Here is a 15,643-nt window from a genome sequence, read left to right on the forward strand (position 1 = left end):
ACTGCTTTTAGCAAGCAGTATCAGCACAACATATCAGTTCTCAAGCTAGTGCGACACCCTTTATAGCCCTACTGATATGCGTCGTCGCCATAGCAACTAACCGCAACCACTTTACTCTGTACCAACTAAATCACCACGGCAAACACTTCAATGACTGTTCTACTCCATTCAAGTTATGTGGTGACCCCCTTTCCCTTCAAACGTCTCTGTTAGTGGCAGCATTATACCTTTAGTTACTTCCTTGTCCAGAGTCTGCAGGAGAATGTCCTCATAAACATTTTCCACGTGGATAAAGTTGGCGTGGTCAGCATAGATGGCCTGATCAAGACCCTGAAGCTCCTATTCAGGCGACATACAATTTAACATTGAAAGAGAAAAGAGTTGGTGTTGGGGTTTGAGAATGTGTATACAGCATCTGTGGCTGCATAAATGCATGTGCATAAGCGTGTGAATACAGTGTTGGTATGCAGCGTCTATATGTGTGTTTTATGACTCACAGTTTTGCTGACTTGTGCCAGGTTCTTCTTGATATGGGGCAGAGTGATCGCCACCAGAGCCTCCTGGAAGATCCTCTTCCTCACTGTGCTGCTGTCATAATCGTATTGCTGTAAGACACCAACATGATAGAGGAGTCATCATTATACTGTATGTCTGAGGGTTTATCATCAGTTGCACTGCTTTCTTTATATTTAGTGTATTACAATACCACAATATCTGTAGAGCATTATGCTCTATGATTACTGTATTTTAACTGTGCAGTTTATGCACAAAATCTTGTCTGGATCCTGCTTTCTGAACAGACACAAATAAAAATACACATTTAAGATAAATATCAGGTATCAGGATGCCAGAATTAGACCTTTTTTTTAACCAAAACATACACTTCAAACATCCATTTTGTTTTTGTGATTTTGAATATGCTTTTCAAGCCATTAAAACTCGGCACTCTTCTCTGTGCCAGTTTTCAAATTCATTCAAGTTTACCATTTTTATCTTAGGTTATATCTTGTTTTGTTATTGATGATGATCTGACCTTGAGCACCCTGTGTTTGGCCTTCTCTATGGCAGAGGCTGTGTTGTCTGGGTTGTTCTCGATGGCAGTGTAGACGAGCTGCTCAAACGTACAGCCCGCATTCTCCATCAGCTGAACCACGCACATACAGGATAAGATCAGACAGCAGTTTTATGTGAATAAAAGCAGAAAAAAGCTACAAAATCCATCAATGAGATGAATGCATCATTATCTATCATTACCCGCCCAACTCTGGTTCAACATGTATTCACACCGCTGCACTAATCTGTGAGTTCTTTATTGTTGCAGCACCAAAATGCGGACAAAATATGATGAAGGAACATACAGTACAATCACAAGTGTATAATGAATACTGGTTAATGAAATGACTGAGTCAGACACTTCCACAGCCCACACAGTCTGTAGCTTTGATCAACAGAGACGCAAAGGCTCAGCTGTCTGCCAAAGGTTGACAGAGGAAGTGAATGGAATAAATTAGACCTGAGTCCTGTGAGGGTGAATGAGAGAGAGAGAGAGAGAGAGAGAGAGGGAGGATCTACCTGCTGTAGGTCTATCTGTGCGCTGTGGATCAGACTTGTGATGTTGGAGAAACCAAATCTCTCTTGCAGGTTATGCAGCTTCTCCTGCAGGGAAGCGATCTGCTGGTAGCAGCTCAGCAGGTTGGGCCTCGACATGTTAGTCAGGGCCTGCAGACAGAAAGACAGAGAAACAGTGAAGGACTTGAGGACGGGGGACAAAAAGACATCTTGAAATAACAGGTTCTGATCATTTTTGGGAAAGCCAAAATGGGGTGAAAATGAACATACCTTTTTCAGATCTTCGTTAACTCCACCACCCTGGTAGTCCTGACACACCTGGTCCATCATGCTGTCGCTCAGCTGTCGTCCATCCTGGAAACCCGAGCTGATTGGCTCCATCAGTTCCTCCAGGACAGAGGCGAGGTAAGGCTGGACAGTGTCGGAGCACAGCTTCTCCGCTGGCCCTGATATACCGGCTGCACGAGGGGACAGGAGAGTTTTCTTTTAGATAAAGACAGTGTGCACTCACCACAATACAGAGTAGCTGGATACACTGCCAGGATCCTCTGCTCTCCACTCTTGACACTCATTACGCCCCTCTGCACCCCAGAGAGGGAAGAAGCTGATTTCTGTGCACCAACTGTGTTCTGTAAGCCTTTTGCAGGGTATCAGGTGCACAAGGAAGTATGTCAAGAAAGTAGACACAGTAAGAATACCTGTATGTGCATGTTCTGTCACGCATCCACACAATGCACAATGGAAACAAAGCACGCTATCCTCCGGTCAATGGAGGCTGTTCCACAATGCATTGTGTGTTACCCACAGTGCATTGCGCATTTTGCCTACAAATCTCTCAGCCAACAAAGCGCATTCTCTATTAATAAACAACTTGGCTTACAGAACTTTTGGGCTGATAGACTGGCATAATCCATCAAATCCAATATCCTCAAAGTTAAAAACCCAAATAAAATTTTTAATCTCAAACCACACCCATGAAAAAATATAGCTACTCTGCCCATTTGAGGACCCAACACAAGCAGGCTCACAGTTATAATATATATTTCAGGGTCCCAAATCATAGTTAAAAAAAAATATATATATATACATATATATTTATAAGACAACAATGAGACAAAACTGTGAATGTATTAGGCATTTAGGTTAAATTTACATGCAAGTAGGTAATCAGCAGAGATTTTAATTAAATGACCTTTTTTTCTCTCTCAGTCACATAAGCTACAAAGGCATTTGGAGACATTTACAATTCAAATTTTTCCAGTGCTTACAATCATGCTAGATTTGGACATGAATAATAAGATGCAATAGTAAATGCGGTGCCAAAGCTGTTGTGACATACTAGCTATCAAAGAGAAAGATTTATATGGTTATAAAATACTGTCAGAAAATGGATAGTTATAGCTCACAGTTCACACTGGGTATGAGTCAAGTTGGAAGGGAATTAAAAAAAAAAAAAAAAAAAGGGAGGGAATTAAAGGGGGAAGGGGAAAAAAGCCCTGAGATGAATTCTGTTGCATAAACAGGGTGAATCTAGTTTTGCGTGTTTATATAATGAAGGAGAGATCTGTGACAGAGATGTTTGTGTCACCAAAGGGAAAGTATTATTCAAGCAAGATGCTGGTGAGAAAAAGCAAGTCATCTGGACATAATGAGTGGCTGAGTAAAATTCTGCCTGTGAACAATAAAGTCAGAAAAATTCAGGGTTAGCAATTGAAATGCTCTCAAAAGATGCAAAGCCCTCAGTTTGCTTACACTGAAGACAGCTTCAAAGAGCCTGATTCAGAAACATGCTGATTATGTGTAAAATCATGGGAGAGACGGACGAAAACACTATAAATTATAATAAGTGAAGACGTGTAACTAATGTTTTTAAAGGCAGTTAAGTATTTGATATACAGCTGAAATGTTTTTCATCACTCACACTACAAAAAGCTTTCTGTACACAACTGTTATCCTCTTAATATTACAGCCAACCTGGATTTTAATTTTGTCATGGGAAAACGAATGCTGGATTGCATTAGTGTAGCAGCTTGGCATGTGGCCTCATTAGGCGGGCTTTATGTGGATCGATGTGATGCACAGCACAGTGCTGGGAGTATCCTCCTCACACGGTCTTTGACATTGTAAGCCAGGTATCAGTGTCAACGCTTATGAATACCACAAACAGTCTAATTGAGGGAGCTGTCAATCACAGTACAATGCTGTGCACCCTGCCCACCACACCCCGAATTGGCTCCAAGCATCTCTGACAGACGTACACACCCAACCGATAGCACACACACATACATGCACGCACGCATGCATCTTGTTTTGTGGAAAAGCTGAAATGCCTCTTTCTTTGTGACCGTTCATTGCTGTTCTGTGGAAACAGCTCACAGGGCTCCAATTACTGGAGCGGCTGTGTTGACCATTAATAGGAGGCAGACATGCAACGAAATGAAACTCGTTTTGGTGTGAAAACCCCAAAGAGTGTGTAACATCAGCCTTGCATAAATTACCGATGTCGAACAGTCGCAGAGGCTTATGCTTGGTGACTTTATCATAATTGCTTATTAGTTATGGTTCTCTGTGTTCACATTTAAAGGAATACTGCCACATTTGGGGCAAAGAAAATACCCTTTTTTCTGGCTTACCCAGACTGAGACAAGATGTTCAGTTTCATTTTCACCTCTGTATGCCCACTGATTTGGTTCATATGGGTAGCATTGTGTTTTAGCTTAGCATAAAGACTTGAAGTCTATGGGAGTCATTAGCCTAGCTCCATCAAAATTTAAAAAATAAACCTCTCACCAACTCCAATGCTGTCTGATTTGTACAGTGTATCCTGCGTGTTTATTCAGTAGCCAGTCAGTAGGAAGGCTACTGACTCCCATAGAATTCAAGTCTTTGTGCTAAGCTAACACAAAATGCTGCCCACTGGGACTGAACCTCTGGATGTACAGAGGTGAAAATGGTATCGAACATTTCGTCTCAGTCTGGGTAAGTCAGAAAAAGGAGATGTCGCCCAAAAAAATTTTATCCGGAGTGTTCCTTTAAAAGGACTATGCTCATGTTCAAGAATAAGTGTTGATTGTCTAATATGAAAATGATGCAGAGTTTTTCTTTTTAGGTACACTTCCAGTATACTATATGGTCTTATTTTTGTTCCTTGGTATGTCTACAAATCTGCACCCTGTCTTCTAATAAGTCTTGGAATTCCTTTGTTCTGCTACATACATTCACACACACACCCACACTTTGAGACTTTTAACACTCTCTGGTGAATGTAAACTGATGGATTGCCTGTGAAATATCTATTTTAATCTTTCTATTTGAAAGTGCTCTGCTGCCCCTGAGCTACTGTATTGCATCAGCAACCTGAAGGCAGTTTCATCCACATTTGTCACAGGGGAATGTCAACCATCCTGTGTCTGACAGCACTGAGAGGCTGCTGTCTCCTAAACATGATGACATGAACAACAGTGGACACACTACAATAAAAATATTTTGCCATAACCTTTGGCAAAAAAAAAAGCCAGCCCTGACTCAAATATTGCTCATGCATCGTGCTGTTTGTGTTTAGTCCAGCTGGATGTCGGTGCAGGCAACACTTGAGGCTTTCCACAATGGATTTGAATGCTGGGGAGCTGAGAAATTGATCCGTTACCTCGGAGCTTGTCCTCCAGTGAGCCTCTCGCGCTGCAAATCTGGTCCATGTCAGAGTGGATCAGCACTTCCTGCTGGCGGGCTAAGGTGCGGCATTCCTCCTTCAGTGCTGAAAGCCCCTCCAAAAGATGCTCCTGGACCAGAATGTACGCCGCCTCCACCGTCTGGTTGAATTGATGGAATCGAACCAGTTGAGAAAGGGGTTAAGAGTTAAACAATAATAATAAAAATCCACTGAATCAAATCTAAATTAGCTGATTAAGGTTATCTCATTTTACATCAAGACAACTCTGTGAATGAGAAAAATATTTAAAGTGGGAAAAATATTGCTCACTCAGCTCCATATTACAAGTGTTAATCTAACCAGTGGTTTTCAATATGAGGTCTGGGGACTTCAGGCATTCCTCAGTAAAATGACAGCATTTAATTTTACCACTACAGTAATTTCTTTAACATTATCCTCTACCATTTTGATTCCGTTCGCCAGTGTTCAAGTGTGACGTCTAATCAATTGAACACTTAACACAAACCAAATTATGTTTTCATATCAGGGACCCCATAGAGAAAATCAATTAAAACGCGAGTTCACAGCCTAATGAAAGTCAGCTTGGGGATCTGTGACATGAAAAAGTTTGAAAACCCCCGCACGAAGCTAAAAACAGTAAATACTTGTGGGCCTTCACCTTTGTTAGGCTCTACGGTCACAGAGTATAATGTAAATACAGGGAAAACATTGTGACTGCGTGTTGTGGGATTTTAGATTGAACTGGGTTTTCTACTGTTGGCTCCATGAAACTCTGCACACCCTGTTGGCCAAACCCTTCGGAAATGGAGGTTTGAGAGAATGCAGTAATCTGAATCCTGGCATAAACTGAATATTCCACACTGACCATGGAGCACAGATGCACATGCATTTCCAAATGCTCTCTGTATACTCATTTGAAAATTGAGCCGATTTTGTTCCACGCATCAAGGAGGTAATACCCACAGCTATGCATCATGTCCATTACAGCTGACCATCACTGGTCAGTTGTGGAGCCGGTTGTGTTCTGGATGTGAGCCCCAACATGAAATCTAAGTATCAGACAGCAGTTGCAGCTGTGGAAAGCTAAAGTGTAACTCACAGCAAACCACACTCGCTTCTTCTCTGTCTTCTTGGCCTTGAGGCGAGGCAGCAAGTCCTTCTCTAGGGACGGCAACAGCTGCTCCATCACTAGATTGGCCATCACCTAAATGCACACACACACACACACACACACACACACAAACACACCAATGCATGTACACACACATTTTTATTTGATTCATATCAGAAAAGCCTGAAGAACTAAAGCAGGAGGTTAGGTTTTGATCGGTATGTGATCCTGCAACTGTGATTATAAAACACACTGAAACTCCTGCCCCTTTGTTTCTATTACCAACATTACATTCATTCCATTCAGTTTTCACCTATGACGTGTGTGCATGTGTGTGTGTGTGTGTGTGTGTGTGCGTGTGTAAGCACGTGTACTTGCATAAACTACATGTGTGTGAAAGGGTTTATTGTTGCATAGAAGGAAATGGGTCAACTTTGAAACACGTTATCTGGCTGATTATAGGTAAGACGACCCTGCAGGACAGAGAGTGTTGCTGCAAAAACAAAACCACTTCAGTCATGTTTGTGTGCTTGGGTAAAGATGTGTGTAAATGACCAGTGACAAAAAAAAACAAAAAAAACATGGAAAAGCCCCCTGTCAGAATCAGCGGTGGCTTCCTGTGGCCAAGTTAAACTTCCTTTCACCCCTAGCCATTGAGAACAAACATGATGTGATCACACCAACAAACACAATAGACCATTTATGCTGTCATTAAGTTGCAGGATTCCTATTCTCCTTTAAAGGCAATAGGGAGAAAAAGAGCCTCCCTCTTTTTGTCAACAGGCAGGGAGTGAGAATAGCAGCCACTCAAGACTCGTCTCTTTTTCCATGGATTCTCAACACAGATCTTTTCTACCTCTGCTTTGGCAAAGATTACGTAACGTACAAGGTGAAAGGGAACAAATGAGCCACGTCTTTGATGTGTTTACTCCCTTCACTCAACCAACCAAATTCAACACACACACACACACACACACGCCTTGACAGAACTGACTCAACAGACTCGAGCTCCACTTGGCTCCACTTTGCGATTGGATAACAAATGTTTTGGCCTGACAGCTCAAACATCTGTTTTCTGATTTCTGTACGTTTCCAGGATCAGGCTCTATCTATTTTACAGACACGGTACATGAGCTAGTAAAATGGGAGCAAAGCAGTGGGAGGGGGGTGTTGAAGACACAGGCACAGAGATAGAAATAAAAACTCAGGCAAATGCAGAAAAAAAAACTCAATGGAAAGGGAGACATGGCGAGAAAATAGAGACATACCCTGACATCACTTCCTATCAGCATATCCCAGGCTTCGTATTTGCCTTTATCTTGCCTGTAGAGCTGGATGCCTTTGAGGAAAGCCTGCACTTCACATGTCTTCTTCTTCAGGAAGTCTAACAGAAGGGAAGAAAGGAAAAAGAAGAGATTTAAGAAGGGAGGTAGAGTCAGGGAACTATGCGAGATGAGAGAGAAACAGACATGGAAGAAGGTAAATTGAAACAAACGATAACAGCAGAGGTTTGACAAAAAAAAATCTGGTCAAGTAGGGATCAAAGTTAAATGGATGTAACAGGGCTCAGATACTGAAACAGGCTTTCTCAGAGTACCCACACTTTTCCACACTTGCTTCCGCTTTGATTTTTGCGCCGTGACAGCAAGCGTCTATCTGGAGAATTGATATCAAAGCTTTGTCAGTGTGCTTGGATGGATGTGGCAGGGAGTCTCTCAAATAACCCGGCATATCAACACGATTAAAGGTCCATCTGTATTCCTCGGAGGTGGTGTGGTGAGTCTGTTGCCATGGCAACAATGGTGGGTGGTTGAAGCCCCCCCCCTTTTTTTTTTTTCTTTTTTTTTCTTTTAGTGAGCCTGACTTTTGAATCCATGTTGGGTAATAGATTCTTGAAGAGCAAACTGTGTAATTGGAAAAAATGTAACAAACCCATTAAATTTTATTAAAACAAACCCTGTGCGCATCAGTCTGTTTGTTGTAATCGATAGATCGGTGCATCGCAGGAGCAGGACAGCGAGCATAAAGATTTTAGATCAAAAGTATGCTGAATTTGAGCCTCAGGTTTTGTGCTGATGATTTTGAACAGCAGGGGTTTGCATACCTTGACACACTTGGTGAACGGTGCACTGGATAAAATGACAAACCTTGAAATTCTGCTTGTGATTAAAATTCTTCACTGATCATACACACTGAAGCCCTCCATAAAATAAGCTAGAAATGTACTTTTTCTCATTGTTTATAGAGACACATAAGACTAAAATGTTAGATGGAGCCTAATATTTCAGTCTAATTGAGGATTGTCACAGCAGCAACCAGACAAATGTTTTTTTTATTAGTTTGTTTTGAAGCCGATGACTAAGACCAAGAAGAGGAAGTGTAAGATCCCCTGGTTCCTGTTGTGTCTGATGCTGTAGAGGATGGCTAAGCAACATTTTCATTTATTCGCATTTCATTGGTGTATTTTTTTGTTTCAGAAGGATCAGGTTGCTGTACCTTGGTTCTGGTGTCGTATGCAGTCCGACAGGATGGACATGAAGGCGGCCTGCTTGGCCTCCTGGCGGAAGCAGAAGTAGGAGTCCCTGCGGTACGGCAGGCGCAGGTAGACCGGGAACTGTCCTGGCATACCTGACAGACTGGGGGCAAACTCCTCCTTCACATCTGCAACACAAAACACAAAACACTGTTATATGACTGGCAAAGTCTCCAAGCTGTTTGAACCCACATCAACCTGGCACCTTGCCCCTAGGAAACACCTGTAGCCTAACATCACTTGTACTTTTATCAGCACACCTCAATACTGAATTTTTATTTTTCATTCACATTATTTTATTAATATCATATTTTGTCAGGCAGAAATAAAACAGAACTACACAAAATCTTCACTTCAAAAAACAGTCCCCACTTCAATGCAAATTTTCACAGTGCACCTCCTTATTGGTTTTTTTTTTTTTTTTTTCATGCATTCACTTTAATTAAAGCACCACAGCTACAGCACATTTGACCTTTAGTGCTTATGAAGCCCTTTCAAAACCCACTGGACTATATCAAACATGTACTGTCATCAGGCCAAACCACAGACTGTATAAATTATTTATTCATACATATTATATTATTTATATAGTCTATAGGTTGAACACATGGATGCTTCTTCTTAGCTCCTGAAAACACAGTCTGGGGATACAAGGTCTTCATCTTACAGCAACAGTATTTTTCATTGACTAGACCAGCAGTTCTCAACCTGGGGTCCAGGGGCCCTTGAGGGGATTACAAGGGTCCCCAGAAAAATGGGGTATATTTTTATTTCACTATTATTTCACTGACCTGAAGTTGGCCCAATTAGAGAATGTATAAGAAAGGCTGTTCAGTTCATAGGTCTCACATTCTTCACTGTTAATAGACACAGTTATGGAATAACTCAATCATATCAGATGGAGATTCCTGAGACTACATCTTGTAAAAAAAAAAAAAAAAAAAAAAAAAAAAAAAAACTGGAGCAGACTATGGTTGACACACACTTACAAATCGTACACACCTAAAACTTTTGTTATGTCTAATTACAGCACACAGAACACTGTCTTAACACTGTGTAGGTTACTGTGTACAAGAGCACAACTACTGACTGCTTAAAACTGTAACCTTCATGGTCTATATTGTAATCTGATTACTTTCAATCCATTTTATAGCATTTTGCCTCAAAAGTCAATAAAAATGTGCAATTACAGTTGAAAAAGAGGATTTATTCCATACAAATACGCAAATCCAATTTGCAGACTCTAAATTAAACATCCTAATTATCACCATTGAGAAACTTATTTGACTGTATGTAGAATAGATTATTATACATACTGTATACCTTATGATCTGAATGCCTCTTATCCTTCATATATGTATTTTGTAATCATCATCATAAACAGTGAATCACTTTTTTTCAAAGATGACTATAAGAGGATTGCTCTGTTTTTTTTTTTTTGCTGACTTAAATGCCAATTAATAAGTAATCAGCAAACCGACCGCTGTGACTCTGTTGCAGTGGATTATTCCACAAACCTGTGTGTACAGACAGTATTGCACACATAGCACACAGACTGCATAAGACACATGCAGTCAGAGGAGGAACACACCCGCAGGCGTTTGCCCCGGGCAGCCAACAACAAAAAAAACGGGTCTATTTCAAGCTGGGGCTCAGCCTCATCGCTCTGCAGATTTGATTTCAGATGAGCTGCAACACACAGCCTTCATGTGTGTTTGAGCCTTATATCTTAATCTGAGAGGAGAGGGAGCTGGAGTTTTTCTCAGCGTGGGGATGCGAACACCAAACTCCCACTCACGGGTGCTCTACAAAGCTAAAAGCAGCTTAGGTGGGAGTTTGGGGAGCACGGAGGATTTGAGAAATTTGGTGAGAGCCATGTTCACAATGGTAGAATGAAAGAGTCTTCCTTATCTCTCCTGCACACACACACACACACACATTCACACAAATTGTAGGACTGACAATGCCCGACAATGTATTATCTTTCCTGCTTTGTAACTGGTTTCTCCTGGCTTTGTAGCCGTGGGCAGGTTTGAGCAGGTGTTGGACCAGACTGTTTTTCTAAGGTATTTGCAGCGGGATTCCCCAGGAAAAGCAACCGAGTGTGACGGGGAAAGAGATTGGGTTAGCCAGTGCATGGGAGTACACTGAAAGTAAGAAGGGGGCAGTGCACCCTACTTGGTTGTGAGGGCTGAATGTTGTTTTTTTCACACACTCGCATGCTCACTAACCGCGACCTGACCGATGGGCCTTTTTCTTCAGCTAGGAGGAGGCTGAAGTCCCATCTGGCCAAGCAGCATAAGAAGCCCCATCTGGCTTTGTTGTGCTACAATTTTTTTTTACCAGCCCCCAGAAAGTTAATCTAACAACAGATACAAAATCTTAAAAGTAACTCACCACTTCTTTTACTCCCTCATAGCTTATTACACATTGGCTGATAGACACTGGCACTTTAAGGAAAATCAATATTTATTAGTAAGTACTGAAATCTGCAAATGATATTTCTGGCTCAATGCTCTCAACTGATTTCATGTCAAAAATGCAGGATGTGGCTTGAATATAAAATAAGAATAAAAACAAATAGTGATAATATTGTTACGTTAAGTTCAGGACTTTTTTGAGTTCATACAACCTCTTGCTGTGTGTGTGACCAACTGTGAGGTGGACTGCTGCTATAAGGTCATAGCAACAGTAACTATGGTAGGAAGCAGATAAGAAACAACCTGTGGCGGCTGCATGGACACTTGTTTCTTCAGCCTCAGTGTTGACACACTTACATAATGGAGATTTAAAGTTGCAATGATCATAATTGCCTATCCACATTTTAAGTGAGGCATATTTACAGTAGGGCTAACAGTATGGTGGAAAAAAGTCATATCGCATGTATTTTGAAGGATAATGTGATAATATGATTCACTATTTTCGTAGGAGTGCTAAGTTTTGCGCCATAATTTTCATTTTAACTGAAAAAAATAAATATTGATGATGATCCACAATACCATATTCAATACCATATTCAATACCATACTTATGTGCAATAACCTGTGCAATAATCCATATTCAATACCATATTTAGGTGCAATAACCTATAGTGCAATAACTTCTGTCCATGTTTGCACTTGTACATATATTTTTTCTGTCTTTTTATTCTATATATATTTATATTTATATTCCTTTCTTTATTTTTCTTGACTAATTGCTCTTTTTACTTTACACTTTGTGTGGGAGTTGTTATTGCAACAAAAAGTAATTTCCCCCTGGGGATCAATAAAGTATTCTGATTCTGATTCTGATTCTGATTCTGATCTTTGATGGTGTTTTCTTATGTCTGAAGGATATGGTGTGTAAGCCAGGACATCTGTAGCACCCCAATACTTCACTCAAAATCCTATTTTCTCACACATTTTCCCTTTATCAAAGGGAAAATGTGTTTTGGAATATCGCACTTGGCCATATTGTGATTTCGATAATATTTCAAATACTTCTTCAACCCCAGTTTACACTCAGTTGACAAACACGTGGAATGAGTACATAATTGAATGTTTGGGTCTACACAGCCGTGAGAGTTGCTAATAAATGACATGCTCATGCCACGTTTTTGTCAGTTGAGTCTAAACATTCCTTGTTTTTATGATTTCAACACGAGTGGCTTCAAGGCTCATCAAACACACAGCAGGATGGTGAGACGTGGCTCATTGTTGCTCACACTTCCTACTTAGACAAGGAATGTAGGCAATCCCTTTGCACATTCTCATCAGCCTTATTTTGGGCACTTCTCGCCAACAAGATATAATTTTGCCAATACAGCATTACACAAGACTTGATTTGAATCAGGTCTGGCGATAAACACATTCTGAGATGTGATTTCTGTGTAAACACACCAGCATTTCACACGCAAACTGATGTTTTATAGTCAAGATGTCAGGCTGGTTTTGGTTATTTATCGAATCACGACTATCTAGGCCAAAATAATTATGTTTCGCAATATTATCCAGGCATTTCCAAGTGGATTAATTTAATTTCTCATCTGAAGTTACTAGCATACATTGTACAGACAATTATGTAGCTGTTTTCCTAGGCATTACAAAGGGACTACTTGCACGTGCACTGCATGGCTTCATATAAAAAGACAGCATTGCTTTTGCATCAAGTGATTTTTTGACCAACTGTGGTAAACCTGAGACCAACCTGTCTGTGAAGCATGTGTTTAAATGTGTTTGTGTGTGTGTGTGTGTGTGTGTGAGCCTGTGTGTGTATTCCCTGTAAAAGATAAAATGTACAGCTCTGTATCTTCTTTTTCAGAGTAAATTTGTGTAACAGGTGTGTCAGCATGGAGAAAATGTAAAATCAGAGAATTAAGTCTATATAATACTTGGAAGACAAAAATTACTTCAGTCCTGTGGGTGCATGTGTTTGTGTGTTTGTGTTTATATGTGTGTGTGTGTGTGTGTGTGTGTGTGTGTGTGTGTGTGTGTGTGTGTCTATGTCTGTGTCTGTGTGTGGGTGGGTGCCTCACCATCACTGTAAATCTGTAGCCAACCCAGTGGGATCTAATGACACAACACTGACTCATAGTTTTCCCCATTTACAGATTTGTGATGGCAGCAAAATATTAAAGGAGTAGTTCACTTTTTTTTTTACTATCTGCTCATCCTCCTGCCATTTGAAACAGGACTGATGTCTGTTATATCAGTTTAACAAACTGTGATTTGGCTGATGCAGCTTCATTTCAACCTTCTTCAAAAACACTGAAGTGGCAGGGAATTATTTATTTATTTATTCATTTATTACGAGTTCTAAAGAGGGGCAAAAAATGAACATAAAACAAAATTACAAACAGCTCAGATACCATCAGTCAAATGTTCCATTGCACCTGTTGGATTTGGTGTATTATTTATCTAGTTGTGTTGTAAATTTTGTGCACAGACAAACTGTCTCTACAGTAGCGAGCACACGTTGCCTTCAAATGCTGTTTGAAATATTCTATTTAAAGGTACAGCAGTTGAATATTCCAGTAAAGTGGAAAATACAAATGTAAAAATGCTGATAAGTCACATAATAGGTCACAAGGTCACATAATACCCAAGATGCCAACATGTGACATTCTTACTCTTTGTTTAACTTGAATTGGTGCCATACATTAAAACTTTAAAATAGCCTATCAATTACATAACGAATATTAGTGTCTTGCTGTTGCAGCACAAAGCCGTCCTGTTCCATTTGGTTTCTAAAGCAGCCAACAACAAGGTGACTTTTGTTGTGTTTTTTTTTTTTTTTTTTTTCTCCATTTTGTTAGTTCCAGCGGTGGAAAGAGTGCTGACTTGTCCTAATCAACTTGATGTACCATTACTTTGCTCATATCTACCTAAACAGAACTAAATATACCGATGGAAAAATCAACTTAAGCAAAAATATACTAAGTTAAAATGTGCGCAGTGCTGTTGCTCAGTTACTTTTCAGAGAAAAGGAACATTGTGATGAGATCCTTCCCATGCCGTGCTGACAGGATGAGAGGACAGAATTCAAATAAGATTATTTTAATTGGAATAATTGGAAATGACACACAGAGCCAAAGCCAAACTATTTTCCATGCTTTCTGACTGACTGTCCACTACAAATGGCTGCACAATTTATCACTATACTGTACTTGCAGTTTTTTGTCTTATGAGCCTATAATTTGAATTCTTTAATGGATGAGATTAAGTAAAAAGTAAAATTACGGAGAGAAAAATAATTTAAAGAAGTAGAACTACACAGACAAGCTACTCTGTGACAGTGCTGTGGGGAATATATACATATTTGCGACTGTAAAACCTGGAAGTAGAGTATTTGCTGATGAGCAGCACAGGAGGGCAGCGAGGTCAGCTGCTGAAGCAAACAGCTCTGTGAGTGGGTGTAATCCACGAGATAATGAAGTAAATATTGGAAATTGGAGGCACAGTGCAATCATTTGGATTGAACAATTGGATAATGCTGTTTGAGGTAACCTTATGGTCACTTTTCCCTGATTAGAGCTCAAAAGAAACAGTGTCCATTCAGTCCAGTTGTTTTGGAGAAGGCTGGAATTAAGATGTGCCAGCTAACTTGCTCTGTTTTCCAATTGTTGTTATTGGATGAACTGTTCTTTCACCAGAGCTTGACGTGACCCCTGTGGTGCCAAGCCTGTGGGGACCATAGATTTACACTCACTGTTGGTATCATCAGGGAAGCACTTGTCTACCATGGCCATGTACTTCTCGTCTGTGGTCAGGACGGTGCCCCCTGTAGGCAGCAGCTTGTGTCGTGGAGGAACCCCTTTGACAAAACTCTGAAAACAGAGGAGCAGAAGAAGAAAAAGAAGGGGAAGAAGAAGTTCTTTATTTATGCAGCACCTTCCAAAACTGTGGTTACAAAACGCTTCACAGAATAAAAACAAACAAGCAATCCAACACACAAACACAGTCAGTCAACAAGTAAATTAAATAGCTAATAACTAAAAGTCAGTGAGTAAGAAATAAATGAACAAATAATATAACAGATAAAAGTATCAAATGAAAACAATTAAAAATAATTTTTAAAAAGCCATATAGTAAAAGTGGGTCTTAGGAAATGATGTAAAAGAAGGCAAAGAATTTTGTGATCTAAGTTCCTGAAGAAGAAGAAGAAGAAGAAGAAGAAGAAGAAGAAGAAGAAGAAGAAGAAGAAGAAGAAGAAGAAGAAGAAGAGGGTGAAGTCATCATTTCATTTGGGAGCTCATGTGTTACTAAGAGACTGACACAGC

The 15,643-nt window shown here is 40.2% G+C and overlaps 1 protein-coding gene across 1 annotated transcript in view; it reads right to left on the reverse strand.

The window, feature by feature from the left end:
* The window catches only part of niban1a (niban apoptosis regulator 1a), a 33,125-nt gene that overhangs the window by 3,594 nt on the left and 13,888 nt on the right, over positions 1–15,643 (reverse strand). Inside the window, exons 4-13 of the mRNA XM_030049423.1 lie at positions 15,073–15,190; positions 8,847–9,011; positions 7,619–7,734; positions 6,339–6,443; positions 5,216–5,378; positions 1,840–2,027; positions 1,573–1,719; positions 1,034–1,144; positions 498–605; positions 228–339 (exon numbers count right to left, since the gene is read on the reverse strand). Coding sequence (XP_029905283.1) covers positions 228–339; positions 498–605; positions 1,034–1,144; positions 1,573–1,719; positions 1,840–2,027; positions 5,216–5,378; positions 6,339–6,443; positions 7,619–7,734; positions 8,847–9,011; positions 15,073–15,190 — 1,333 coding nt within the window. The remainder of the gene's footprint in view (positions 1–227; positions 340–497; positions 606–1,033; positions 1,145–1,572; positions 1,720–1,839; positions 2,028–5,215; positions 5,379–6,338; positions 6,444–7,618; positions 7,735–8,846; positions 9,012–15,072; positions 15,191–15,643) is intronic.

Source organism: Myripristis murdjan, chromosome 4 (genome assembly GCF_902150065.1).
Source record: "Myripristis murdjan chromosome 4, fMyrMur1.1, whole genome shotgun sequence".
NCBI classification, from domain to species: domain Eukaryota; kingdom Metazoa; phylum Chordata; class Actinopteri; order Holocentriformes; family Holocentridae; genus Myripristis; species Myripristis murdjan.